This window comes from Nycticebus coucang, chromosome X (assembly GCF_027406575.1).
Source record: "Nycticebus coucang isolate mNycCou1 chromosome X, mNycCou1.pri, whole genome shotgun sequence".
NCBI classification, from domain to species: Eukaryota; Metazoa; Chordata; class Mammalia; order Primates; family Lorisidae; genus Nycticebus; species Nycticebus coucang.
Genome location: NC_069804.1, coordinates 20,296,685 through 20,323,961, shown reverse-complemented (window position 1 = coordinate 20,323,961; position 27,277 = coordinate 20,296,685). Strand labels below are relative to the sequence as shown.

At 34.8% G+C, this 27,277-nt stretch overlaps 1 protein-coding gene across 7 annotated transcripts in view; it reads right to left on the bottom strand.

Moving 5' to 3' along the window:
* CNKSR2 (connector enhancer of kinase suppressor of Ras 2) overlaps positions 1-27,277 on the bottom strand; it is a 330,879-nt gene that overhangs the window by 264,299 nt on the left and 39,303 nt on the right. For all 7 annotated transcript variants that reach the window (XM_053580413.1, XM_053580414.1, XM_053580415.1 and 4 more), the window contains exon 2: positions 6,117-6,280. In XM_053580413.1, coding sequence (XP_053436388.1) covers positions 6,117-6,280 — 164 coding nt within the window. The remainder of the gene's footprint in view (positions 1-6,116; positions 6,281-27,277) is intronic.

The window sequence follows — 27,277 nt, the reverse complement described above, 5'->3', positions numbered from 1 at the left end:
ATCATCCTGGAAACTAATCTTTCACTCTGTAGCCATTAGCCTCCATAACAGACCAATTTAAATTATTTCTCTATACATAACATTGATTCTCTAATTCTCTATACATAAATGATTTATTAGAAAAGGTAAAGGTAATTTTGAAATAATAGTGATCTTTTTATAAATAAAAATCTGAAAGCGCAGTAAAATACTTTGAAGACTTCAATATTTCAAGATACTAAAATTATTTTTTTTAAGTGACTCAACAATTAGGAACAGAAAAATATTCTGGAAACAATCTGGAAAGATACCTTGAGAAAATCTCTTAACTTGGAAACCTCCTAAAAATATTCTATGTGGAATAAAGGTGAAAAACAGGGAGGACAGAACACAGTGGCAAGAAGAGACAAAAGATACATAGTAGAGGATGGAGAAGGATAAGAAATTCTCAAAATTTGTCCGAGTTAATGAATATAACTAGTTATACTAATAATCCAAAAGTATCTAGGAAAAAAATAGAAAAGTATAAAAATAGATTAGAAGCTCATGTGTATGTAACAGCATCTATGTGCTACTGTTTTAATAAGAAATAGATTAATCTCTCTACTTTATTTTCATCATCATAATTCTCAATTATAAGTAACTCAAAAATCTATTACTGCCAACACAGATAACTTTTTGCTATTTCTTTCATGAAAGAAAAATCTTTTGATTTGCTAAATTACCAGGAAATCATACTCTACTGACTATCAGTGAAAAAACTGACAAGTAAACGAAGGACTCTTTTGCTACTGGGGTATAGAGATAAGAAGTATTGTCTCAAATTTTTAAAAATACAGATTTATTCATCACAGATTTCCTTTTTACTGGAGATGCATGGGAAAACTAGGTATTACTACTGGTATTAAAAAAAAAAAAAAAAAAAAAAAAAAAACTACCCCAAGAACTCAAAAACTTTGATGTGAAATGTACTCAGTTGCTTTCTCTGTCCTGTATGCTACTTATGTGTTCGTATACTTGGCCATTAGTATGTATGCAAAGAACCAGTCATGACTCAGCATTCAACAGTCAGTCTAGTCTTAATGAACCTGTGCTAAGTTCATAACCTGTCTTCTCTTCCAATGATATGCATACAAAAGCAACATGAAGAAACACATTTAAAATTTTAGAAACTCTAAATGGCTACATCCTCACTAGTGACAAACTCTCAGTAAACACTTAACTGAAATGATTTAATATTGGCAGCACATATTTTGCAATGACAATGCCATTTTATTTGAAGGTCTTAATTTGAATGCATCATGTAGCAGGTGTACAGATTTTATAATACTTTGCTTTATAAATATAAATATGAGTGAGTCTTAAAAGGCTTGGTTTAATGAATTTTTTGGAAAATAAATTATTTGAAAATGAATGAACCAAGCAATTATGCTGCAAAAAAACAAAGCCTAGTAATCACAAACATCCAATTTTTCATGCAAAAATGCCTATTATATAAAAAGTACATGGGGTGGCGCCCATGGCTCAAAGGAATAGGGTGCCAGTCCCATATACTGGAGGTGGTGGGTTCAAACCCAGCCCTGGCCAAAAACTGTAAAAAAAAAAAAATTACATGAATAATGAAATGAAAACTGTTCTCATCCTACCATAAATGATTTACTTATAGTTCTTAATAAAAGGTAAATTGTCAGAACATAAATTAAAGGGCTATACATTAAACTACATATTATTTTATTTATGCTTTTTCTCTTACACTTAATATCCCTTCCTCTTTATTTAGGCATACTAAATGATAGAAAAATGGTATGAAAGATTAATACACCTCCAAATCATGAACAACTGACTTCTTTCCAGGATAACAAAATGCAAACAATATACTTAATGCTTAATAAATACAAATTGCATGAATGAACAAATACTAAATAAACCTTTGATTTTCATTAGGTGCCATAACATTTATTCACCATAAGGACTTACTTCAAGACAAGCAGAAGAAAATACATAGTATAGCTTAAAAGGAATTTGTTAGTTTTTCTGTGCCTTCCTTACACTAGGAATAGAAACTTCAGAGTCAAAGGCTGTGTAGGCAAGAGAAAAATCATAGTTCTCTGGGAATGGAAGAGAGTTAAATTCAGTAAGATAACATTAATTTAATATCTCCCATGTGTTAAACAAAGGGCAGAAGCTGAAGATAAAGACTATCAAATGGATAAAGGTGTCTTCCTTTGAGGAGCCTAGTATGAATTGGAGGACAAAAAGAATTTAAGCAAAGAATTATAATGTGATACAAAGTGTAAGTTGCCTATCTTTCCTTTAATTCCCTTTCTGCATCATCCAAATCAAAATTATCATTTTTCTCTAACTATTCCATATTCTTTCACAATTTTGTCTGTAAAAATATGTATTTATTCTTCCAAGATAACTTTTCCCCAACTTTTTTGTCTGGCAAACATCTGCTTTTTCTGCAAGACCCAATGAACATCTATCTACACTTCCTAAATCCTTCAGCAGTTGGTACCATTCTCTTTTGTATTTTCCTAGGATTTTCTTTAAATCCATATTGTCTTTAATTGACTACTATCTTTCTTAATGGACTATATACATATATATATTTTTAAATAACAATAACAATGTTCAAGATAAGGACTAGAAACAAAAAACCTTGTAGAGAACGAACATATATACATTCAGAAAAGGAATATACATATTAACAGTACAGACTAGGTCTTTTTCATCTTTGCATTCCAAGCATAGTTTAGGTGTGAATATATAATTATTGAAAAAAGAAGTAAAGAAAATGTAGAAAGACCAGTAGAGATCAGAAAGATAAGACAAGGGCAAACTGAAATTCAAACAAAGTAAAGGGTGGGGCGGGGGAAGGAAGTCAGAAAATAGTTCCCTGTTCCCGTAAGTACAACTACAGGTCTAGTCAACTCAGCCTGCTGATGAGGGACTGCACCTCTTAATTTTATAATGGCATGTAGAAATCAGAATTCATTGTTCAGAAGCTTGCTTTACAATCACTAGGAAACACTGTTGCATAAACTGGAAGATATCTACACTTCTAACTTGCTGTGTGTAACCATTAGGAAGGGGTGAAATGAAGTTTAAAATATAACATCTTTGAGGAATATGACCAATTGATTGCTAAGTAAAGCAAAGTGAAAAAAGGAATTTAATGGGTCTTTTCTGTGTATTAATTTCCAGAAAAGTTCAACCACATAATTAAATATTCAAATGATACAGCACTATAGTACTTAAACCCAGAACTATAGAGGAATTAAAGCTCAGCATGTGAAGGGATTTATCACCACTCTATGGCTTGAATTTAGAAGTGGTCCAGACATATATCTCTGATACCATGGTTCCAAGTAAATTTGGGTGAGCAGAGCCTTGTTCATGGGTCAAACTCCAAAGCCTAGGTCTAGACAATCTGTATACAACATCATTAATCATCAATCTTCTTTCTTTCCTCAAACTGGCAGCGTGGAAGTCTACCACACAAATGGTTCATCTATAAAGAGTTCTACTTATGAGATATATACACTGGACTTCAAGCTCTGGTGCACCCACCTCTTACTGTTGTAAATGATGCTGCAAACAGGGAACTGTTCAATCCTGTGCCCATCTGCAGGCCTCTTCTATTGCACACTTAAGGGACATTCTAACTCAAATTTGAAGACTAGTGTATACTAAAAACACTATGGGTAAGGTAAAAACCTTACCTTGAGCACTATCATTTAATTCAGGCATGATTTCCATGATCGAATTGAGATGAGAGTGCAAATACATATTCTGGTCTGAATTTACTTATCCCAGGAATATAAAAATATGTACATCAAAATATTCCAAAACTTCAAGCAAAAAATGTGGCTTGTCTCTTTCATCACCATTTCAAAAAATATTAATTGACCATACATTATTGCCAGGCACTTGTGCTACCTACTAGGTGTTCAATAAGTATAGTCACTTTTCTTTTACATCTATAGTTTACAACCTAAGGGCAGAAAAGACATCAACCTGGTAAACAAATACTCATCCATCCATACATACATGCACACATAAACATAAATTAATATATAAGTACAAAGCAAGATGAAGACTAAGAGAGAAAATGGGGGGGCTAACAGTGGGGCCTAATTTTAAACCAGGCAAGAATGAGAGAATAATCAAGGAATATTTTCTTGAGAAAATGACACTGAAAGTAAGACCGAAATATAAATGGGAGGTGCTGCTCAAACAATCTGGTTTTAGATTCCACTCTCTAGAACTGTTTTCAGTCAGGTCTTTTTTTACTTGCTTATCCTATTGGCTTTTAGTGAAATTTGATATTATTGATGACCTTTAACAAAATAATACTCTCCCTTGCTTTTGTGACAACTTTCTTGTCTTCTTGCTTTTATAACCACTCTGTAAACCTCCTTTTCTTCTTCCTAATTAATCCACATCTCAAGCTGCATCCTTTGTTTTTATATTCCACAGGTCCTCTCTAAGTGATCTCTTCTTTTTCTACGAATTTGATCCCTTAATTATTACAAAATCATATATTCTATCTTTGTAGCTGGAAAACAGAAAGGAATCTTTCTCAACTCCTTTATCTCACCCCTCACGTTCACCAGATAGTCTCTATTCCTGTTGCATACCCCTAGTTCAAGCCCTACTCATTAATTACTTATGGAGATTACTTCAAATATTTCCCAATTATTGTTCTTGATTTACTCCCACATCATTCCAATCCTTTCACTAGCATTTTAAAACAAGTATTTGATCATTCTTAGAAGGTTCTCCAATACTTATACTAGGAAGTACAAATATCATGTTAAGGCACTTTATAGTCTGGCCCCAGTTTATCTTTTAAAGCCAATTTTCCTGGCACTGTTTCTCACCTATTTTTGTCATCCCAAATAGCTTACTATTTTTAAAGCACACTATGAATGCTCTTTTTTCCATGTGCCTGTGTATATGTTGTGTTTATCTACCTGAAATTCTTCTTTTTTTCTACCTACATCTTCCAACATGTTGCTCAAATTATCACTTCTTTTACATTTATCTCAAAGGTACTCATTTTTTCTTCTGTGCGCTTCCATAATATTTAGCTCATACTTTTATTTTAGCAATTACCATACAGTATTGTAATTATTTATGTCATTCTTCCTCGCTAGCTTTTCCAAGAGGGCAGGAACTAGGTCTCATTCACATCTGACAACACAGTACTGAGTCTATTAACTGACTCTTGAATTGAATTGTGTTCAATTATCTACTCATTTCTTATTAATCATTATCATCTCAATAACAGTTACTAATTACTAAATGCATATTGTGCCAGGCACTGAATTAGGCACTATACGAACACTATCTCATTTACTTTGCACAACACAAAGAAGTAGTTGTTATTATCTCCATATTAAAAACATTAAGACCACAGTGAAATTATTTCCCCACAAGTGTCAGTAATTGACTGAGCCAAGATTGAAACCTAGATTGTCACATTAAATAGTTTATATTCTTTCTCTTTATAGCTCTGGCCTTCCTCATGAATAACTGGAATAATAAGATTAGTCATCTTACCTAATATCCAAAAAACTTGTATGTTCCTCTTAAAATATTCAACATGTTATGGAATCTTGCAGGAAGATTATTTTGATATTGGTTCTTCATGCATAAATATGCACTGTTCTTTAACCTAAAGAAGTAACTATATAGTGTACCATATTTAATTTTCACTGTATGTATACATAAAGGGAACTCAAATAATTTGATTACTTCAGAGATGATTTTTCTAAAACAGGATTACTTTGTATTTGTAACACTAAGTCAAAACTTTTAGAAGTGATTGTATACAATTAAATATTCCAAATGTTGCTGTCAGAATTTCCCTGGAAAGCTCTAACTTAAGTTTTTCAAGTGGCTAAATGTAATGTCACCAGTTGAATTACAAGCCTCTTTAATCTGCCATTTGACACTAATGTAACAAATTCCAGGAAGGAGGAAAATACCACATCCAGTTGGTTGAGAATCCCGTTTTTTTTCTTCTGAATTATATTTAAATTATCAAGAGAACAGAAGGAAAAGGAACAAAAGGAAAAAAAAGAACCAAAAGAGAAATTTCCCTTTTCACCACCAGTTTATGTCCTTACCAATGCACACAGAAGGTCAACTGCTTCCAAGATCAATTCTTGATGGCCAATGCGGCTTACCCCCAGATCTTCTAGCTCCTGGTGTGTAATGCGCAGCAGTTGGTCTCCACTAATCTTCTCCCTCTCAAAATTCTTAATATACTGCTGCAAACAGTCATCAAGACCTACAAAATAAAAGTATGGAAGAACAGAATGAAAATATGGTTGAACCAAACAAATGTGGAGTGGGGGGGCACGCATTAACTCTACCATGTCACAAGCTAAATACATTTTATCTCGGAACTAATCCAATCATTCATCTTTTTTTAACCTATGCAATGGAAAATAATCACTTCATCATACTCCTAGTTGTTAGGTTCCTCAGAAATTATTTGAATTTTCCTCAGAAATTATTAGAAATCTTTACCTCTTTTCCAGGTAGTCTCCTTGCTGCCTATTCATAAAGTATGCTAGCAGGCAGGCTCCCCTACTTTCAGATTCACCTCAATCACACTCTTCCTTTCTTCTTTAACAGCATTTCAGAGGGAGAGGTAACTGTCTTATACAAGGCCAGTCAATCTTCCTGTACTTTGGAATCCCATGTTTAGCCACCTTTACAGTACTTTAAGAAAATTAACTCTATTTGTTCCAATCATTTCCTATTCGTTGACTCCTTCTATGTTCAAATTTTTGACATTTTAAAAACAAAAGAAATCCCTTTCTTTGATTTCCTTAATCCTGTGTTCCTCATTAGACTAATCTGTCATTCTCTTCAGACTCAGGTCCTCTCCTGGCCCTTCCCTTCCTAACCTGTGATGCACTCCTTAACCCATACCATTTGGATTTTACTGAAATCCAAAAGTAGAAATTGACATTGGACTTTTTCTCAGGATTATACAGGGGAATTCATTTATGAATTCATTTATGAATTCCCCTGTATAATGGATTGAGTCAGCTTTAATCACCTATGACAGGGGTCCTCAAACTGCGGCCCACGGCCACATGAGGCAGTATGATTGTATTTGTTCCCGTTTTGTTTTTTTATTTCAAAATAAGATATGTGCAGTGTGCATAGGAATTTGTTCATAGTTTTTTTTTTTAACTATAGTCTGGCCCTCCAACGGTCTGAGGGACAGTGAATTGGCCCCCTGTTTAAAAAGTATGAGGACGCCTGACCTATGAAATGGCCTGATACAAATGATTAACTAGACTAATAAAATTAGCTCTCTAAAATTTTAAATAATAATACCAAGAAAATGAAGCAATTAGAAGAAACTAACTCAGCTTGATTATATCAAGGAGAGAGACAAAAGGCCATAATGGGCTACATTCCAGCTGAACTTATGAGGAACCAGAAATTATAAGCAAATAAAAAACAGAGACAGGGTTAGAATGGATATGTAAAAGGAAGCAATGTTCCATAACAGAGAGATTATGTAGCCACTGAGAGAGAAAAAGTCAGTCCTAAAGGCAGCTTGGTTCCTAACAGGGTCTAGTATCAGGCCACAGATGTCCTTACTCTATTCTCAAACTTCCTAAAAGTAACTTGAGTTACTTTGTTGCCTCTCTGTATTATTTTCTTTTTCTTTCATTCTCCACTGGTATGTGTGCATTGATGAGGACTAAAATGTTCTTACTGGATACAGCAACATGAAACTCACCAGTGATAAACACTAAAGTTGTTTTTACAGAGATGGCAATAAGCCAGCACTGAAAGCATTCAAGAGTATTCAAAGCAGAAGAGAAGAAAAAAATGAGAGGATAGGGTGGCGCCTGCGGCTCAGTGAGTAGGGCACCGGCCCCATATGCCGAAGGTGGTGGGTTCAAACCCAGCCCCGGCCAAACTGCAACAACAACAAAAAAATAGCCGGGCATTGTGGTGGGCGCCTGTAGTCCCAGCTGCTCGGGAGGCTGAGGCAAGAGAATCGCGTAAGCCCAAGAATTAGAGGTTGCTGTGAGCCATGTGACGCCACGGCACTCTACCAGAGGGCGGTACAGTGAGACTCAGTCTCTACAAAAAAAAAAAAAAAAAAAATGAGAGGATACCTAGAGAATATGGGAATGGAAGAGAGTTTGTTTCTCTTTCTTTATGATAGAGACTTGAAGATATTTAAATGAGGATGAGAACTGTGTATCTCTATTGAAAAAGGAGGGAAGGAGGAGAAGATAGGTGTAGATACTGGTAAATTATAGACTGTGAGTAAGAAGATAAGAGAATTTGTACCTAATGACTTTAAGACAGCATTATGGATCCACATAAGAGTTCAGTGAGACACTGGTGAAGAAAATAAACATGTAAGTTGATACCACTGAAAATGTGCTGGATATCTAAATAAAGTCAGTACTAATTACAGTATCACAGAACTATGCAGGATTTATATTTTAAAGGGAAGAGCCTGTAGTCAGGAGTAAGGGGAAAGATGAGGGAATTATATATCAAGACATTTCCCTGAACGTTGGAGATAGAAGTGTAAACCTTGAGGAATGTACTACCTAGAAGTGGACGTGGGCACACAGAATGATATAATTTGATACATTAAGAGAAGTAGTGATGGCAGTAAAAAACATGAGTGAATAGGATCTTTTGAATGAATAGGTGGCTCTCCCTATCCATGGGTTCCACATCTGATGATTCAGCTAAGTGTGAATGGAAAATATTTTTAAAGAAGCAAAACGAATAAAAATAAAAATATAATAAAAATAATACAAGTAAAAGTAATGTGGCATAATAGCTATTTATACAGAATTTACGTTGTGTTCAGTATTACAAGTAACTTGGAGATGATGTAAGCATGTCGGAGAATTGTACAGGTTATGTGCGAATACTACACCATTTTATATAAGAGATTTGAGTATCCACAGTTTAGTGAAGATACAGAATTAAAAGTATAGTGAGCCACAACACTTTAGGGCCAGCGAAAGAGGCACCTAAGAATGAGAATTAAAAAAAAAAAAATGGATCAGAAAGTACACAGTAATAAGGTAGGTGTGACAGACATGTGTTAAGTGTAGCACAGCATCCCAGCAAGATATGAACTAAAAATATTCTTAATTTGACAATTAAGAGATTATCAATCATTTTAGCTATAATAATATCAGAATAATGGAAAAAAAGAGTATTGGGTTGAAGAGTGACTGGGAAATGAGAAAGTGGAGGCCTTGCATATAGAATATTGTTTTAGAAGATCATATAGTAGTGGTGAAGATGAGGAGTAAATAGCAAGGTGTCAGGCAGGGTTAAAGGGACTACTGTTATACCAATTTCAGAGTTGATGAAACTAAAGCTCAGTGATATTAGATAACTCCTTAACTATACATAGTAAGTAACTGCTATAGCAAAGATTAAAACCTAGTCCCAGAGGATTCAAAGTCTACTCTGTTTTGACTACATATATCAGACCAACTCAAGGCTGAAAAAACACATCTCAACGATAAAGTGAATTTATACTTCTGTGAAAAGAAAGGAGTAAATTGATATAGAAACATAGTTATTAAAATAAAGGAAAGATAACATAGGACAGGGGCTAATGAAATCATGTTCTTTTATTATCTACATGAAAAAAATTTAAAACTATCAAGAATTGAACACCATGCTAGCATACTCTGACTAATCGAATACAGTGTAGAGCACCTGGCTGGCATTCATTCTGAAGCTACATTCAAATGAATGAAAGGGGAACCATTGCCAATAGCTTTTAGATATGACTGGAACCAATACAATACATGGTGACCTGTGAAACTACCGTTTCTTGTATTCTTTGATGCCATTCTTTACAGTTGTCCTCTCACAAGCAAGTAGTTGCTCTATAACTAGTATATGATTTACTTTCACAAGGATTCTCAAGAAAACCAAATAAAATAGAAAAAGGAAGAAAATGATTTTCTTCGGGGCCTGTTCTTATTTACTCTGTCCTAATTTATTTCAGAAAAAGCTAACTTTCAATAGTTTCTATTATCTCTAAATGGGAAAGTTGGCAGTAATACCTTCATTTTTTGTGCTTATTGTGTGCCAAGTATTGTTTAGCACTTCACAAATATCTTCTAACCTAATACCTTTATCGTGATCTTACAGATAAGAAAATTGAAATTTAAGGACCATGCCCAGGATCCCACAGCCTATAAAAGATAATGCAAGGTCTAAACCGAGGTCCATCTGACTCAAAAATCGCTACTGTTAAAGAGTACACTGAATTAGAAGGAGTGGGGGAGGAATACAAAGAATTGTTTCCAAACCTCTAGACTGATCTTTTGCACCATACCAAAACCTATTACACCAAAAATAATTCTCCATTTTTCATTTACAACTTCAAAGATATCACTTAAAATACATGTATTTAAATTTGTTTCAAAAGGCATTTAAGTATACTGTTTGTACACACAATTCAGAAAGGCAATGAAAATTAAAAGTAGATGAGAAAAATACAGGTATGAAGTAGCAACGAAAATAATTTTATGGTTGGTGGTCAACACAATATGAGGAACTGTATTAAAGGGTCACGGCACTAGGAAGGTTGAGAACCACTGCCGTAAACTGTCTGGTGGTAAACATGAAGAAGGAAATAGGATCAAACATAGTTTAAAAAACATTCATTAGACAAAAACAAGACAGCTTATCAGAGAACCCCATTCATTCTTTTTAATTTATATAATAAATAATTGTACATATTTATAAGATATCTGTGCTATTTTAATACATTCATAGTGTGTAATGATCATACTAGGATAACTGGGATATCCATCACCTCAAACATGCCCATCCATTCTTGACACAAAGCTAAAAAAAATTTTTTTTAAATTTCAAATTAATATGAGGGTAAAATTCTTAGGTTACATTGTTCTTTCTCACTTCCAAGGTAAAGTTCAAGTTGTAGTTGAGCCCTTCACCCAGGGAGCATGCCGAACACCCTCACATTGCACCCATTAGTTGAGATCCTGCCAGTTGCCCTCCTTTCTCCCCCTCCTTTCACTTGTCTCTCCTCTCCCTTGCTAGACTAGATTTTGTTTTATCATTCATGTGGGCATGTAATTGTTTATATATTGGATTTTTTTTTCCATTCTTGAGATACTGTACTAAGAAGAATGTGTTTCAACTCCATCCACAAAAGATTTAAAGTCTCCATATTGTCTATGGCTGAATAGTACTCCATGGTACACATATGCCACAGTTTGTTAATCTATTCATGGGTTGATGGACATTTCGGTTGCTTCTAAGACTTGGCAATTATGAATGAGCTGAATAAACACTCTGGTGCAAATGTCTTTGTGGTAAAATGATTTTAGTTCTTCTCAGTAGATACCTAGTAATGGAATTGTGCGATCACAAGGAAGGCTGACTTTTAGTTCTTTGAGAATTCTCCATACTTCTTTCCAAAAAAGGCTGTATTAGTTTGCAATCCCACCAACAGTGCAAAAGTGTTCCCTTTTCTCCACATCCACGCCAGCATCTACAGATTTGGGACTTTGTGATGTATGCTAATCTTACTGGAGTTAGGTGATATCTCAAGAGATTTGCATTTCCCTGATGATTAGGGAGGATAAGCATTTTTTTCATGTGTTTGTTGGCCATTCGTCTGTCATCTTCAGAAAAGTTCCTGTTCAAGTCTGCTGCCCACTTATAAATGGGTTGTTTGTTCTTTTCTATAACAAAAAATTTTTTCTTGTGGGAACAAATCCTTGTATGATATAATAAATACTGCCTTCATTCAATAGACCTTTTTGATAAACACAAGTCCCCATTGGACTGTTTCTTATAGCAAGGCTGAAGTATATATATTTTAAATATGATATTGTATTGTACACCAAATAATCACTGGTTATCATGAAGACAGAAACATATTTATATTTATGGGCTTTAAATGTGGAATAATCCATGGAAAAATTAGCTAGTAGAGTTTCCCTTTTATAACGGCAACAAATGAAAAGGTGAGCTCTATTTGAATCATCTTTTGAAAATTTAAGTTTGTCAACATGTGCCTAGAATGTTTTGGGGATACATGGTATATATTCATTTCAATATAATGACAATTTCAAATGAAATACTCCAATTATCACACTTTTCTTGAAAATTCATATTTATAGATGTTGATTTTTAAAATGTGTAAGTCACAGGAAATAAAAGAAAACAGATAGACTTCATCAAAATTGAAAACTTTTGTGCATTAAAGGACACTGTAAAAGAGTGAAAAGGCCACCCATGGCATGGAATAAAATGTTTGCAAATTACATATTTGATAAAGGATTAACATCCAGTATCTATAATGAATTCTTACAACTTAACAACAATAACAAAAAAACCCAACTTGATTAAAAAATGGGCAAAGGACTTTAATGGATATTTCTCAAAAAATATGTACAGATAGCCAAATAAATACATGAAAAGATGCTGAACATCACTAATAATCAAGGAGATAGAAATCAAAATCACAATGACATATGATCTCATACCAATTAGGATGATTACTATCAAAACAAACACAAAATTGGTGAGGCTGTGGAGATAGTGAACCACTTGTACACTGCTGTGAAAATGTAAAATGGTACAACTCCTATGGAAAATGGTTTAGGTCAGTGGTTCTCAACCTTCCTAATGCCCTGAACCTTTAATACAGTTTAAAGGGGCTGCAACCCACAGGTTGAGAACTGCTGGTTTAGGGGGTTACTCAAAAATAATAAATGAAAACAAACCCCTGCAGGAAGTAAACGGCCTCAGGGGTGGACCTGGGGTAAGAGAAAAAAACAGGAAAAGGCTAACAATTAAGGTCAAGATTTCAGCCTGCAGGCATGTTAAAAGAGATCTTAAAAGCACAGGGAATGAGGGCCGGTGGGAAGGAGGTGAAGCCAGGCAGTAGCTGTTGAACCCACTGGCCCTGTGGCTGGGTGCTGTGAGCTTGGGTGGAGTCAAGCTGTCCCAATGTTGAGGCCTGCACATGGCCTTGGTGAAATTTAGTAAGTAGAGCAGTGGGCCTTCATGGAGACCAGGGTGGACAATGCCCATGGACATACCCTTCCCAGCAGGGACCTCTGCAAGTCTGGAATTTAAACTTCAGATAAGCTGCCAGAAGTAGTATTAGAAGAAACCCGAGTCCACAATCAAGCACAATGCAAAGAAGCAGAAATGCCTAGCCTGTACCAAACTTGAGGATAAAGCTTTGGGCTGGATGGACCACTGCTCTATACTGCTGCAGGTTCAACAGGAGCCCAAGACCACCTCTAGACCCAGTGCAGCAGAGCGGAGTGGGCCAGCAAGAATCCTCACTACTACTTCCCTGGACAATTTTCTTCCTTTTTCAAGACTTTGCTCCCCAGTTGAACTCTGAACTGAATTTCATCCTCCCTCCAGGATAGCTACAGGTGGTAACCAGTGAAAGGTACCTGCTTCTAGAGGGATGACCCCATTTTATCCCAAGCCAATAAAACTGCTCTCAAAAAAGGTAAACTACACTAAAATACAATAAACAAAAATAAAAATAGGATTCATCGATTCTATTTCTGGCTATATACTCAAAGAATTGAAAACAGAGACTTGAAGAGATATTTGTGTACCCATGTTCGTAGCAGCATTTTTCAGAATAGGGAAAAGACAGAAGCAACTTAAGTGTCCATTGGTGTATAAATGAATAAATAAAATGTATATACACATAAGCCTTTTTATTCAGCCTTAAAAAGAAGGGAAGTGCTACAACATAGATGAACCTTGAGGACATTATGCTAAGTGAAATAAATCATTCACAAAAGGACAGATACTGTATGATTTTACTTACATGAGGGATCTAGGGTAGCCAAATTCACAGACAAAGTAGAATGGGGGTTTCTAGGGGCTGAGGGGAGAAAGAATGGGGAGTTATTGTTTAATGGGTACAGAGTTTCAGTTTTACAAGATGAAAAAAATTCTGTGAATGGACACCAGGGATGGTAGCACAAAAATGTGAATATACTTCACATCACTGACCTATGTTCTTAACCATGGTTAAGATAGCACATTTGATGTTACATGTATTTTATAAATAAAAAAATTTAATAGTTAAAATGGCAAATTTTATGTTATATATTTTAGTAGAAAAAAGTACAAATTAACTGACAAATGAACTTTAAGTAGCCTAATTTGCTATTTTGAAATTTTAATTGGATGTACGCATTTTGGGAGGTTTATAGGTATATGAAACTCATAGCTATAAGTTACTATTTTATATCTGATTATTAATGCTATATCTACATGTAATAAAATTTCTCTAATAGAAATACTTTTTTTTTTCCTTTTTTTGCAGTTTTTGGCCTGGGCTGGGTTTGAACCTGCCATCTCCGGCATAAACCATCTCCAGTTTATTGAAGAGAGAAGCACATTAAGCCACAGGTGCCGACCGAAATACAATTTTTTTTTATTGAATACAAAGAAACAATAAATGATAATGATTTGCTAAATTCAGTATATTTTACTCAGAACTCATCAATATGATGTAGCACCCAATGTTAATTCATCATGAAAAACAATTTGCTTAATCATGATGAGCCTTATTACGGTTGTCATCTTTTTTAATATTTTCATTTTATGTCTAAGAAATACGCCAAGACATGCTAAAATTGTACACTGGACACACATCAAGGGAAAAATGAACTTTGTATCTAAATGTAAATCAGATGAATTTTGAAGGAATAGTGTCACAAAGGATTAGTCAAATCATCTTTGTCAGGGTGCTGAGAAAGATTACCTTCTCTAGGAAGGATATTCCCACAGGCAAGAGGGGACTGTCTTCCAGGTGAGAGATGGGAGGAAGAGGTGATGGAGATAATCCTTGAGCCATGCATGCTATTGTAAAGGGCAAAACATGTTAATCTAACTTTACATCTGGAAGGCATCTAATCTTGGCTTATCTCAGTTCCAAAGCTCTTGATTTTTTAAAGATTTAAAACAGGCTCCTAAGTCATTAACTATCTGTTCTTTGTATTTTCTCCAAAGCATGGATGTGTATAGGATTTTCCTAAGTAACCCCTCTCTTCCTGTCCCCAGTATCAGAATCCTCATTACTTCTCCAATTCCTGATGGTGACTTTTATTTATTTATTCAACAAATACTTGTTGAATGCTTGCCTATGAGCCAGCATTATTTTAGGGAGGAGGGATGAAAAGTGAGTAGAAATGGACATGGTCCCTGCCTCCGTGGAGCTAATAGTTTATTGAAGAGAGAAGCACATTAAGCAAAGAATCACACCAAAAATACCCTGACAAGTAATTGAAGGAAAGGAAAGATACCTTGAATGGTGCTCCAAGGACCTATATAATAGGCAGAATTGACCAAATCAAAGACATCAAGTATAGGTTTCCTGGGAGAAGAGTGACAAGAACTAAGGTCTAGATATGAGTGGAAGTCAAATAGGAAATGAGGGAGGAGAGTGCATTAGACCTTGGAAACAGCAAGAACCCAATGGTGGGAGACAGGATGAAGAGTATGTGAGTCACTGAAAGAAGACCCCCATAACTAAAAGTGGTATTCAGACTTGTGTTCCAAAAATCTCTCTGGTTTCACCATGCAAACCAATGACTTGTGGCCAGTTTGCCTTTTGCCAAAGAAATGATCATCTTTGGCAGGACTAATCTTCCTGCTCAGCCCCTTTACTTGGTCAGTTATGTTGAAGCATACAACTTTTCTAAACGTGTCCTGTCTTTGTTCATTTTATTCTTCTGTGCCTATCTAACCCCTTACTCTTAGTAGGGGAAGTTAAGAAAAAGACCTACAAGTACAACCTAGTGCACACATTTAGAACTATATCCATGTTCTCCTGAATAAGAAATCAAAATCAATAGAAAAATATGGTTAAAGATGGAAACACCTTTAAAAGTGGTGATTCTAGAAAAACAGTATGGTAATACAGAGTATGGTAGTAAAAACTAATAGTAATAGTACGGTAATAAAAACTACCTTTGGAAGCAACAGATAATCATTCCAATTCAGACATATGAATCTCATTAACTGTAATTGAAATAACTTCCACAAAAGAAAACTCCAGCAGAAACGAGGGGCACCATCCACTATTAAACCTAATCTCAACACATCCCCTATGATCCCTCTGTAATAAAAAACAAATCTTATTCATCATTTCAAATCCACTGTTTGGAGCCTCTTCCATTGTTAAATAGACACACATGTGCACATTTCCCCCTATAAATAAATGTCTAAATTATTAACTATTTAATAACTTCACAGCATCAAAAAAAAAAGAAAAAGCTTTTGGTGTTTTATAATTTTTAGTGACTCTTAAAACATGTTCAAATCTATCAGGCAAAATTTAATTTTTAGTTAATATATATTTTGCATCAAATTACTAAACTATCATTACTTTACCTGATATTCAAATTAAAATAAAGCCGTTAATTTTGGCCTTTTACCACAAGTAAAGATTTATTATAAGGATAAAAAGAATCCCGCATTTATCCCACATTCACTTCTGATAGGCTGTCTGAAATCGTGAACAGTGATATTCCATCTGATATTTATTTTTCTTCACTATCAGAATCAACATGTAATATTACACAATTAAATTAAAAGCCAAATAATTTGTATTAGTCTATGATGTAAATTTTACTTGACCTGAAAGGCAGCTATTTTTAAGGCTTGACTTTTACCTAACATTCATAGCCTGTCCTCAAAATAATTCTAATAATTACAACTCAAAATATGGTCACTTTCCACTGCTTCTCAAATTTTATGTGCATTCAAAACATGGGGAGCTGATGAAACCGTAGTAAATTCTGATTCAGTTGGTCTATGGTGGGACCTGAGATTTTTTACTTCTAATAGGCTCCATAATAACAATGAGTATTACCAGAGCAATGCTTATCAAAGGCAAAAAGAAATTTTATTTTTTTCTACAAGTGATGAGGTCATTATCAAATAGGACAATAATGATGACTGGTAATATAAATATACAGACACTATTAGCCTTATGTTTCTAAATATCTAGCCATGATCTTTAAGAAATTACCAGTCACAATTAGAAAATAAACACATTTTGGGCAGCGCCCATGGCTCAGTGAGTAGGGCACCGGCCCAATATACCGAGGGTGGTGGGTTCAAACCCAGCCCCAGCCAAACTGCAACAAAAAAATAGCCGGGCATTGTGGCGGGTGCCTGTAGTCCCAGCTGCTCCGGAGGCTGAGGCAGGAGAATCACATAAGCCCAAGAGCTGGAAGTTGCTGTGAGCCGTGTGACGCCATGGCACTCTACCGAGGGCAGTAAAGTAAGACTCTGTCTCTACAAAAAAAAAAAAAAAGAAAGAAAGAAAATATACACATTTTAAGGAAAAAATTGCATTAAAATTATAATACTCTCTCTATATATAAATATATACACACCAATAACAAAAGATGGATACAAGTCACATTTGAGCACCTCTTGTAATTGCATAAGTCAAAAGTGCCTTGAGTATTACAATCTTAATAGTTTTTCCTTTCTGAAGATATGTATACCTTTTTGTAAATCTCTGTATTTATAATGACAGTGACAGTTCCAAAAATCACATTATAACAAAAATATTTGTACCAGAATGTTTATTGCAGCCCAATTCATAATTGCTAAGTCATGGAAAAAGCCCAAGTGCCCATCGATCCACAAATGGATTAATAAATTGTGGTATATGTACACCATGGAATATTACGCAGCATTAAAGAAAGATGGAGACTTTACCTCTTTCATGTTTACATGGATGGAGCTGGAACATATTCTTCTTAGTAAAGTATCTCAAGAATGGAAGAAAAAGTATCCAATGTACTCAGCCCTACTACGAAACTAATTTATGGCTTTCATATGAAAGCTATAACCCAGTTATAACCTAAGAATATGGGGAAGGAGGAGAGGGAGGGGGGAGGATGGGTGGAGGGAGGATGATTGGTGGGATTACACCTGCGGTGCATCTTACAAGGGTACATGTGAAACTTAGTAAATGTAGAATATAAATGTCTTAACACAATAACTAAGAAAATGCCAGGAAGGCTATGTTAACCAGTGTGATGAAAATGCGTCAAATGGTCTATAAAACCAGTGTTATGGTGCCCCATGATCGCATTAATGTACACAGTTATGATTTAACAATAAAAGAAAAAAAAGAGGGGGAAGAAAGGGGGGGAAATGACAGACATGGGGCTACATCAAAATTTAAATATTTTACTGATAAAATACTCTTAAGGGATTTTCTAAAAGTATATACATAATCCCTAGCTTCTGATAAAATCTAACATTTCCTCCTCTTTTTTCCTCCCTCTTCTTTACTCCTTAAGAAGTTATGCTTTTGTGAGCTACTATTTCCTGTAGAAGAGTGTTACTGCATCTCTCCCATATGGATCTCAGAATAGGCTATTTATTTCCTTCAAAGCAAATTTTATGAAAGGTAAGTGATAAAGTACACTAGTTATTTCAACTAATTAATCTATTCTTACAATCTAGCTACATTATGTACACATTGCTGCATGCTTCTATTAACAAAAATAGAGGCTGCAATGAAAGACCTATGTGGAATAATTTGTTATGCAATGCTATTTTCTAGAAGCAGTTATTTAAAATGTACTGCATTTGCCCTTTGTTCTGACAAGTAATGTGGTTTAAGTAAAATATGACATAGCCACTGTATAAAGAATGGAAACTTATACATTAGAGTCAATAACTCTTATTTAGGATAAGAGTCTGCATTTAATTATCAAATACTTAGTAAGACCAGATATGGAATACTATGGCTTTTTTGTATTTCCAGAATAGAACCCAGTTCACAGAATGTATTTAATTCATGCTTGCATAATGGACATCCTTCTTGCTTTATTTTAACATTCAGCATAGATTCAAAGTTAGCTGTGTAGGGTTTCTTTACATGTCAGGTAAGATTTTTCTCCTTCCAAAAGTTTCATGAAAACTCACCAGTTAACTTTCTCTCTAAAATCCAATTTTATACTCATTGACCAGTCACAGTATAATAGAACATACTTTCCTTGTCTAACCATCATGAATCCTGGGCTACCTTTGAATAAGTTCACACTAAAGTTCATATGAAAAAAATTTTGAGTAGAATTGCTAATGTGTGTAAACATATCAATTTATCTACTCTTAAAAATTAATACCAGCATGAATTTATAATTTGGGCAGTGATGTTTTAAAGGGAATACATGTACCTGGTGACAAGACTGAGAATACTGATAGAAAGGAAACTGAATTCTCTTATGCCTGTTACCTGCAAATAATTACATCTGCAAAATGAGGAAGTAAAACCTGCCAAGTCAAAAGGAAATTTTCCTGCTGTATAGAGAATTTTCTTTAAAAACGTATATCAAGGTAAAAATTTTTTTTTTTTTTTTTTTGGACCAGGGCCGCGTTTGAACCTGCCATCTCCAGTATATGGGGCTGGTGCCCTACTCCTTTGAGCTACAGGCACCACCTTGGTATTTTTATTTTTATTTATTTATTCATTTTAGTACTTTTGTGGCTTCATTTTTTATATTTAGATCCCTGATCCACTTATAGGCTATTTTTGTGTATGATCCAAAGTATGAATCCAATTTTTATCCTTTTCCCAAATTCCTATCACCATTTATTTTTGCTCTAGTGCTTTGAGATGTTACCTTTATCATACAGCAAATTTCTGTATGTTCCAGGCAGCCCTTGGCTTTCTATTCTATTCCACTGGTATAATTTGCCTATTCATGGGCTAGAACCATGTTGTTTTTATCACAGAGGTAATAATATCCGGTAAAGCTAATCCTCTCCTGAAGTCTTTCATTCTTTTCCTAGCTCTTCTTGTTTCTAAGTTTGATGTACTTGTTTGTAAGTTTGACTCAATCATGAGCTTAAGGATTTAGTAAATTAATTTAAGAATTACATTTTAATAGCTATTACGTGCCCATAATAATTAAAAATGTATAAATAAAAAAATAAGCATGAGCACAGTAAACCAAGCACAAAAATTATGTCAAATAAATATGAGAATCTGTTTGCTATTTTAGCATGCTCTCTCTTAGCATAAATATGTAAGAGCTAAGTAAATTTCAACTAGTTTCATGTTCTAAGATGCTGAAAAATAATGTTTAATATAATCTATGTACTAGTTTGCTATTAATATTTCATATTAATTGCTAGCTTATAAATGGAAAAAATCATGTAAACATAAGGTATTTTCTTTTAAAATATTAAACCTACTAGGTATCATCACAACTTCGATATAGCATCAACATTTATATCTCCTAACCAAATATGAATATGTCATTTAAAAATATTAATGATTTATTCTAATTATATACATTTTATTTGATAAGCAAAAACCTGAGTTTTACAAAGTTTGCTTTTACTTGCTATAGGCTTTCAACTTTGTTCTTCCTTATCCAAGGACACCATATAGAGCTCTATAGGCTGTGGGCTGCTAATCTGTACAACTATATACTGCACATGACGGCCCTGTTTTTGCCCTTTTTGTTTTCAGTAGAAAAACACTTCTGCAAACACAGGTAAGACGAGGCAAAGAAAAATAAGGATCATAACTGGGTAGGAGTTCTTATTTAATTTGGGAGGTCACAGGATTGAGAGAAAATACATGGTCTTCAGGGTCACAGAGCCCAGGGTTGATATCTTGAATCTGCGATTTGGTATTAAGTCATTTAACTTAAATCTCATGTTTAAAATCGGGTAATAACATCTACCCTAGAGATGCTGTTACTATGTCCAAATCAAGTCATTAAAGTATAAAAAGTGACCAACAGTAGACAATGAACATAGTCACTATTTGTACAAGTATCAAGTTTTACATTTATTATAGATTAGACTTCTCTCAGGACCAAAGGCTATGTTGTTTTCTTTGTTTCTTACGTAATGAGCTACACAACGACCCAAACACAAAGGTAGTAAAAAAGAAAATGTTTGTTCTGATTCTTTTATTTTTTAATTTTTATTAAGTCATAACTGTATACATTCATGAGATACAATGTGATTTGATATACAATGTGGAATGCTTAAATCAAACCAATTAATATAACTGTCACCTCAATTACTTATTTTTTGTGGTAAGACATTTATAATATACTCTTAGTTGTTTTGAAATGTACACTTGCGTTATGCACATTAGGTGAGATCCCACCAAAAACCCTCCCCTCTACCCACCCTGCCCCCTCCCATCCCCTCACCTTCTTCTCCCCTCCTTCTTCCTGGACTATACTTGTGTTTTATCATTCATATGAATGTGTAAGTGATTATATATTGGTTTCATAATAGTATTGAGTACATTGGATGCTTTTTTTCCATTCTTGAGATACTTTACTAAGAAGAACATGTTCCAGTTCCCTCCAGGTAAATATAAAAGATGTAAAGTCTCCATTTTTTATGGCTGCATAGTACTCCATGGTATATATATACCACAATTTGTTAATCCATTCATGAGTTGATCAGCATTTGGGCTGCTTCCAAGACTTGGCAATTATGAACTGGGATGCAATAAACATTCTGGTGGAAATGCCTTTGTCATAAAATGATTTTTATTCATCTGGGTAGAGACCTAGTAGTGGAATTGCAGGATCAAATGGTACATCAACTTTTAGTTCCTTGAGAATTCTCCATACTCCTTTCCAAAAAGGCTGTATTAGTTTGCATTGTTCCCTTCCCTGCACATACATGCCAACATCTGCAGTTTCGGGGTTTTGTGATGTGAGCTAATCTTACTGTAGTTAGGTGATATCTCAAATTGGTTTTGATTTGCATTTCTCTGATGACTAAAGATGATGAGCATTTTTTCATGTGTTTGTTGGCCATTTGCCTGTCATCTTCAGAGAAGTTTTTGTTCAAGTCTTTTGCCCACATAGAAATGAGGTTGTTTGTTCTTTTCTTATTGATTAATTTGAGTTCTCTGTAGATTCTAGTTATCAGACCTTTGTCGGAATCATAATGTGCAAAAATATTCTCCCATTCTGAAGGCTGTCTGTATGCTTTACTTGCAGTGCCCTTAGCTGTGCAGGCTTGATCAGATCCCAGTAATATATTTTTGGTGTTGCTTCAATTTCCAGGGGAGGTCCTCCTCATGAAATATTTTCCCAGGCCAATATCTTCAAGCATTTTCCCTACACTCTCTTCTAGTATTGTTATACTTTCATGTCTTAAATTTAAATCTTTTATCCAATAAGAATCAATTTTTGTTAGTGGTGAAAAGTGAGGGTCCAGTTTTAGTCATCTAAGGTCTCTAGCCAGTTCTTCCAACACCAAATGTTAAATAGGGAATCTTTTCCCTAGTGTATGTTTTTGTTAGGCTGATCAAAGATCAAATGATCAGATGTGGCTGGGTTCATCTCTAGCTTCTCTATTATGTTCCATATATCTACATCTCTATTTTTGTGCCAGTACCATGCTGTTTTGATCACTATAGATTTGTAGTATAACTTGATGTGCAGTAATGTGATGCCTCCTGATTTGTTTTTATTTCTAAGTGATGTATTGGCTATTTAAGTTTTTTTCTGATTCCATATAAAGTGAAGTTCTATTTTTTCAAGTTCTTTAAAGTATGACATTGGTTTTGTGATTGCTCTGATTCTTAATATGAAATTAACCTAAAGACAGGGATTGGTCTATGTTATATAGGTCACTACATTCTGTTGAAATAGGTATTTATATACATAAGTATACACACATACTCATTCACTCTAGGACTACATAATTATGAAAGGAAAAGGGGGAAAAACAGGCCACTGAAAAATGATGTGCCCCAAACCCACAACTGATATCTGTCTGGCTTTGAAAAAGGCCAAAATGAATTATTTCTGAGCAAAATCATTGTAGCTCACACCATTATCATCTTGATTCACTGTAACTATAGGTAACTATCAAGAAATATGAACCTACATTATTTCCATTTTTTTATAAACATTATTAAATTTTATTAACAAAAACTTTGTACATTTTCTTTTAATACATGTGGAATTTTACATCTAGGTAAAAAAACAACACATTCAAAATTTACCATTTATACAAATTGTTACAGAATAACAACCAGTGGGTTAAATAAGTAAAATAAACCACACTGATGTTTTTAAATTATCTACAAAAGATTTGACTTTCTTTAAAATTCCCCTGAAGATATAAAAATAAATTAATTTTATTTTTCAGTTAAATCTACCAATTAGAAATATTAGAAATCAAAATATCAATGTTATCTTATGAATTTTTCACAATACAAAACAGATTCACAAAACTTTATTTACAGAAATGAGGTAAGAACTGTGCAATGTTTAACCAAGAGACATACTGCAGAATTAACATGTTCTTCCAGCTAAGTACACAGTGGAGGTCTAATTACAGCTGGGTCTTTTCCACTAATAATTCACACATTTAAGAACAGTTCAATGATCACGTCCCCCAATTGTTTAATGTATTCTCAGCCGTGTTGTCACATCAAGAGTGTGGCTCCCCAAAGTGGAAGGGCTGTGACGGGAGTTTTACCTACTCTGGGGTCTGTAGCAGTGGATTTTTAATTTTGTCTTCATGGTCAGTAATGAGAAGCTGTTTGTTTAAATTCACAAAATGATAAAACTGATTTTTTGACCACAAAATGATAAAAGTTAAAAAACCATGCTGTCTACCCTTACAATTTTCAGCTATTCTTTTTTTTTTTTTTTTTTGTAGAGACAGAGTCTCACTCTATTGCCCTGGGTACAGTGCCCTGGCGTCACACAGCTCACAGCAACCTGCAACTCCTGGGCTTAGGCAATTCTCTCGCCTCAGCCTCCCAAGTAGCTGGGACTACAGGCGCCTGCCACAACGACCGGCTATTTTTTTGTTGCAATTTGGCCAGGGCCAGGTTTGAACCGGCCACCCTCGGTATATGGGGCCGGCGCCGTACTCACTGAGCCACAGGCGCCACCCAATTTTCAGCTATTCTAAGAGTATCTTTATAGTGGATTATCCAACTTTCTTACTTTCCCCTGATCGTTTCTTAACCCATTTTTCTAAGCTCATTCATTCGAATACTATTAGTATTGCTGATATCCTGGCTTCTAACTGAATTCCTAATTTAACATATCATTTCTCAGAAAAGATATATCCTGGTCAAAAGGAATAAGTTAAAACAAGGTATAGCTATATATTTAAATTCTAGGACTAAAAGATTTTAAAATAATTATTTGCATGCTTCTGCCACTGCAAAACATTTAAAAGAAACAAAGAACAAAATGAATGATTGAAATATGAAAGTGTTAACCTATGATCTTTCATCCATTCTTTTGTCCCATCCTTTATGGACCCTCCAAACTTAGACAAGTTTGCCCAAAAAGAATTAAGACCTTTTATTCATTTAAAATATTTCCGTATATATTTTGATATGGTTTTTCCTTCAGGCAACAATCTTTAAGTTCAATAAAATATTTAATCTACATAAACAGATAAAAAGGAAATCTGATTTTAAAATTAAACAAAATTTATCTTCAGAAAGTCTTGAAGGCGGGGAGAAGAAAAAGGAGCGAGACACAATTTGCCTGGCCCTATCCCTAAATTTACACATGACATGGAAGTTTAAGAGCAGGAACAGTTTTTTGAGATCAAGGTTTATTAACTAGCGTCATCTCATTCACTTATTTGACAAATATTTACAGTGCCCATATACCAAATACTATTTTTGAAGTGCTCTGAAACTCAGACATAACTAAATCATAATAAGATTCTTGTGTATAGGCCAGGTGTGATAGCTCATGCCTACAATCCCAGCACTTTGGGAAGCTGAGGCAGGAAGATCACTGAGGTCAGAAGGTCAAGACCACCCTTGGCAGCACAGTAAGACCTCCATCTCTACAAAAAAAAAAAAAAAAAAAAAAAGTAAAAATTAGCCAGGAATGGTGGCATGAATCTGTAGTCCTAGCTATTTGGAAGACTGAAGTGAAGGATCATTTGAGCCTAGGAGTTCAAGGCTACAGCAAGCTAAGATTGTGTCCTTCCCTGTACTCCAGCCTGGGTGACAGAGCAAGACCATGTCTCTTGAATGAACGAATGAATGAAGGACAGGGTGTATAGCCAAAAGAATGTAATATGAGGTTACAGATTTTAGAAGTATGCCTTTTTTAAAGCTTAGAAAAGGGTTATCCAAGTATATTAAGATATAAACCCAATAATCAAAAATTTTTGTATAAATAGGTGAAGCTGAGCTGTCCATTCTTAGAATCTTTATCAGTCATCTTTAATTTTTCTCTAATTTAATTATGTAATTGTAGTCAAGTTAAACTGAATGACTCAAAAAACCTAATTATTTATATTCACCTTCAATTATAGTATTACTTAATTGAAAGGTACTGGTATGAACCCAGGTAGTAGCAATAATAACCAACACTTTTCTATTTCCTACTATGATCTTTTGCATACATTATCACCCCATGACTACAACCCTCCTTTATAGGTGCTGTGAGTAGTGGTACTAATAATAATGGCCAATATTTAAATTAGCACTTAACTAAGTGCTAGTGACTGTGGTATATCTTTTACATGGATTATGACATTAATTAATTTATTTTTTGTTTTTGTTTTGGAGACAGAGTCTCACTGTGTCACCCTTGGTAGAGTGCCATGGCATCACAGCTCATAGCAACCTCAAACTCTTGGGCTTAAGCCATTCTCTTGCCTCAGCCTCCCAAGTAGCTGGGACTATAGGCACCTGCCACATCACCTGGCTTTTTTTTTGTTGTTGTTGCTGTTGTTGTTTTAGTCATCATTGTTGTTTGGTAGGCCTGGGCTGGGTTCAAGCCCACCAGCCCCGGTGTATGTGGCCAGTGCCCTACTGCTGAGCTACAGGCACTGAGCCTGGATTACTTCATTTAAACCTCAATACTCTTTGAGGTAGGTGTTATCACCTCATTGTAGAAATGATCAAACTAAATAACTCAAGTTATGATGTACCCAAATCCATATAGCCTAAGTTAGACTTTAAATCTAAGTATATTTGGCTTTGAAGGCCAAATTCCCTTCAATATAATATAGTGACTATTCTGGAAGTAGTGAGTTACACGGTCAGGATGGACTGCACTGATACGTTTATTATTCATAAATACAAACTAATGTAACTTAAAAATATAAAACATTCTGACAAAACTTAGAATGGGCACACTCTCATCACCCAATGTTATTTTTTTACAGATTTAGAAAAAATAGTTCTCTGCTTCGTATGGAACCACAAAAGACCCTAAATAGCCAAAGCAACCTTATGTAATAAGAACAAATCAGAAGGCATCACTTTACCAGACTTTGAGCTATACCACAAAGCTCTACTAACCAAAATACATGGTAGTAACACAGACTTGTGGATCACAAATGCGAATCCCATGGGAGAGATGCACACTCCCATTTGATCTTTTGTGGAGCTGCACATTGCTGTCTGGTTTTTTTGTGGAGAGTGGGCTGTGAGGCAGCAGGGCTCCCACAGCCTAGGTGCACAGGGGTCCTCAAACTGCGGCCCGCGGGCCACATGAGGCAGTATGATTGTATTTGTTCCCGTTTTGTTTTTACTTCAAAATAAGGTATGTTAAGTGTGCATAGGAATTTGTTCATAGTTTTTTTTTTTTTTTTTTAAACTATAGTCCGGCCCTCCAACAGTCTGAGGGACAGTAAATTGGCCCCCTGTTTAAAAAGTTTGAGGACCCCTGCTTAAGGGAATGACCTCTAGCTGCTTTCCCCCTGCTGTATCAACATGTTTTTTCTCCTCTTAAAACATGTTTTCTCCTTCTTAGATGTTTTGTCAGAAGTCACTATCTCTTTACCTAGTTAATCTTTAGAAACTATGCAGAAAACTTATGTGACCCTTCCCTTTTTATCTTTAACTTATGTTAATAATGTTACACAGTAGAAACCATTAACAGAATGAAATGTTCTTGATAAAATTATTTACATTTTCCAAACATATTGTAAGACCAAAACTATGTTGTTGTTGTTTTTTGTCTATGCTACTTCCTCATAAACGACCCTGCTGAAATACTATAAAATAAAGCTGATTTTGTAGTTCGGTGCTGGCTGCAGCTGTGACTACTCCAGACTTACTGCTCGCATCCTTGTCTCTTGTATCTTTTCTCTCATTCCCCAGCATTCCCACTCTGGTTCGTTCTCTTTCCCGCTGGTTCATGATAATCTTTGATAAAGCAGACAAAAACACACAGTGGGAAAGACTCCCTAGTCAATAAATGGTGCTGGGAAAATTAGATAC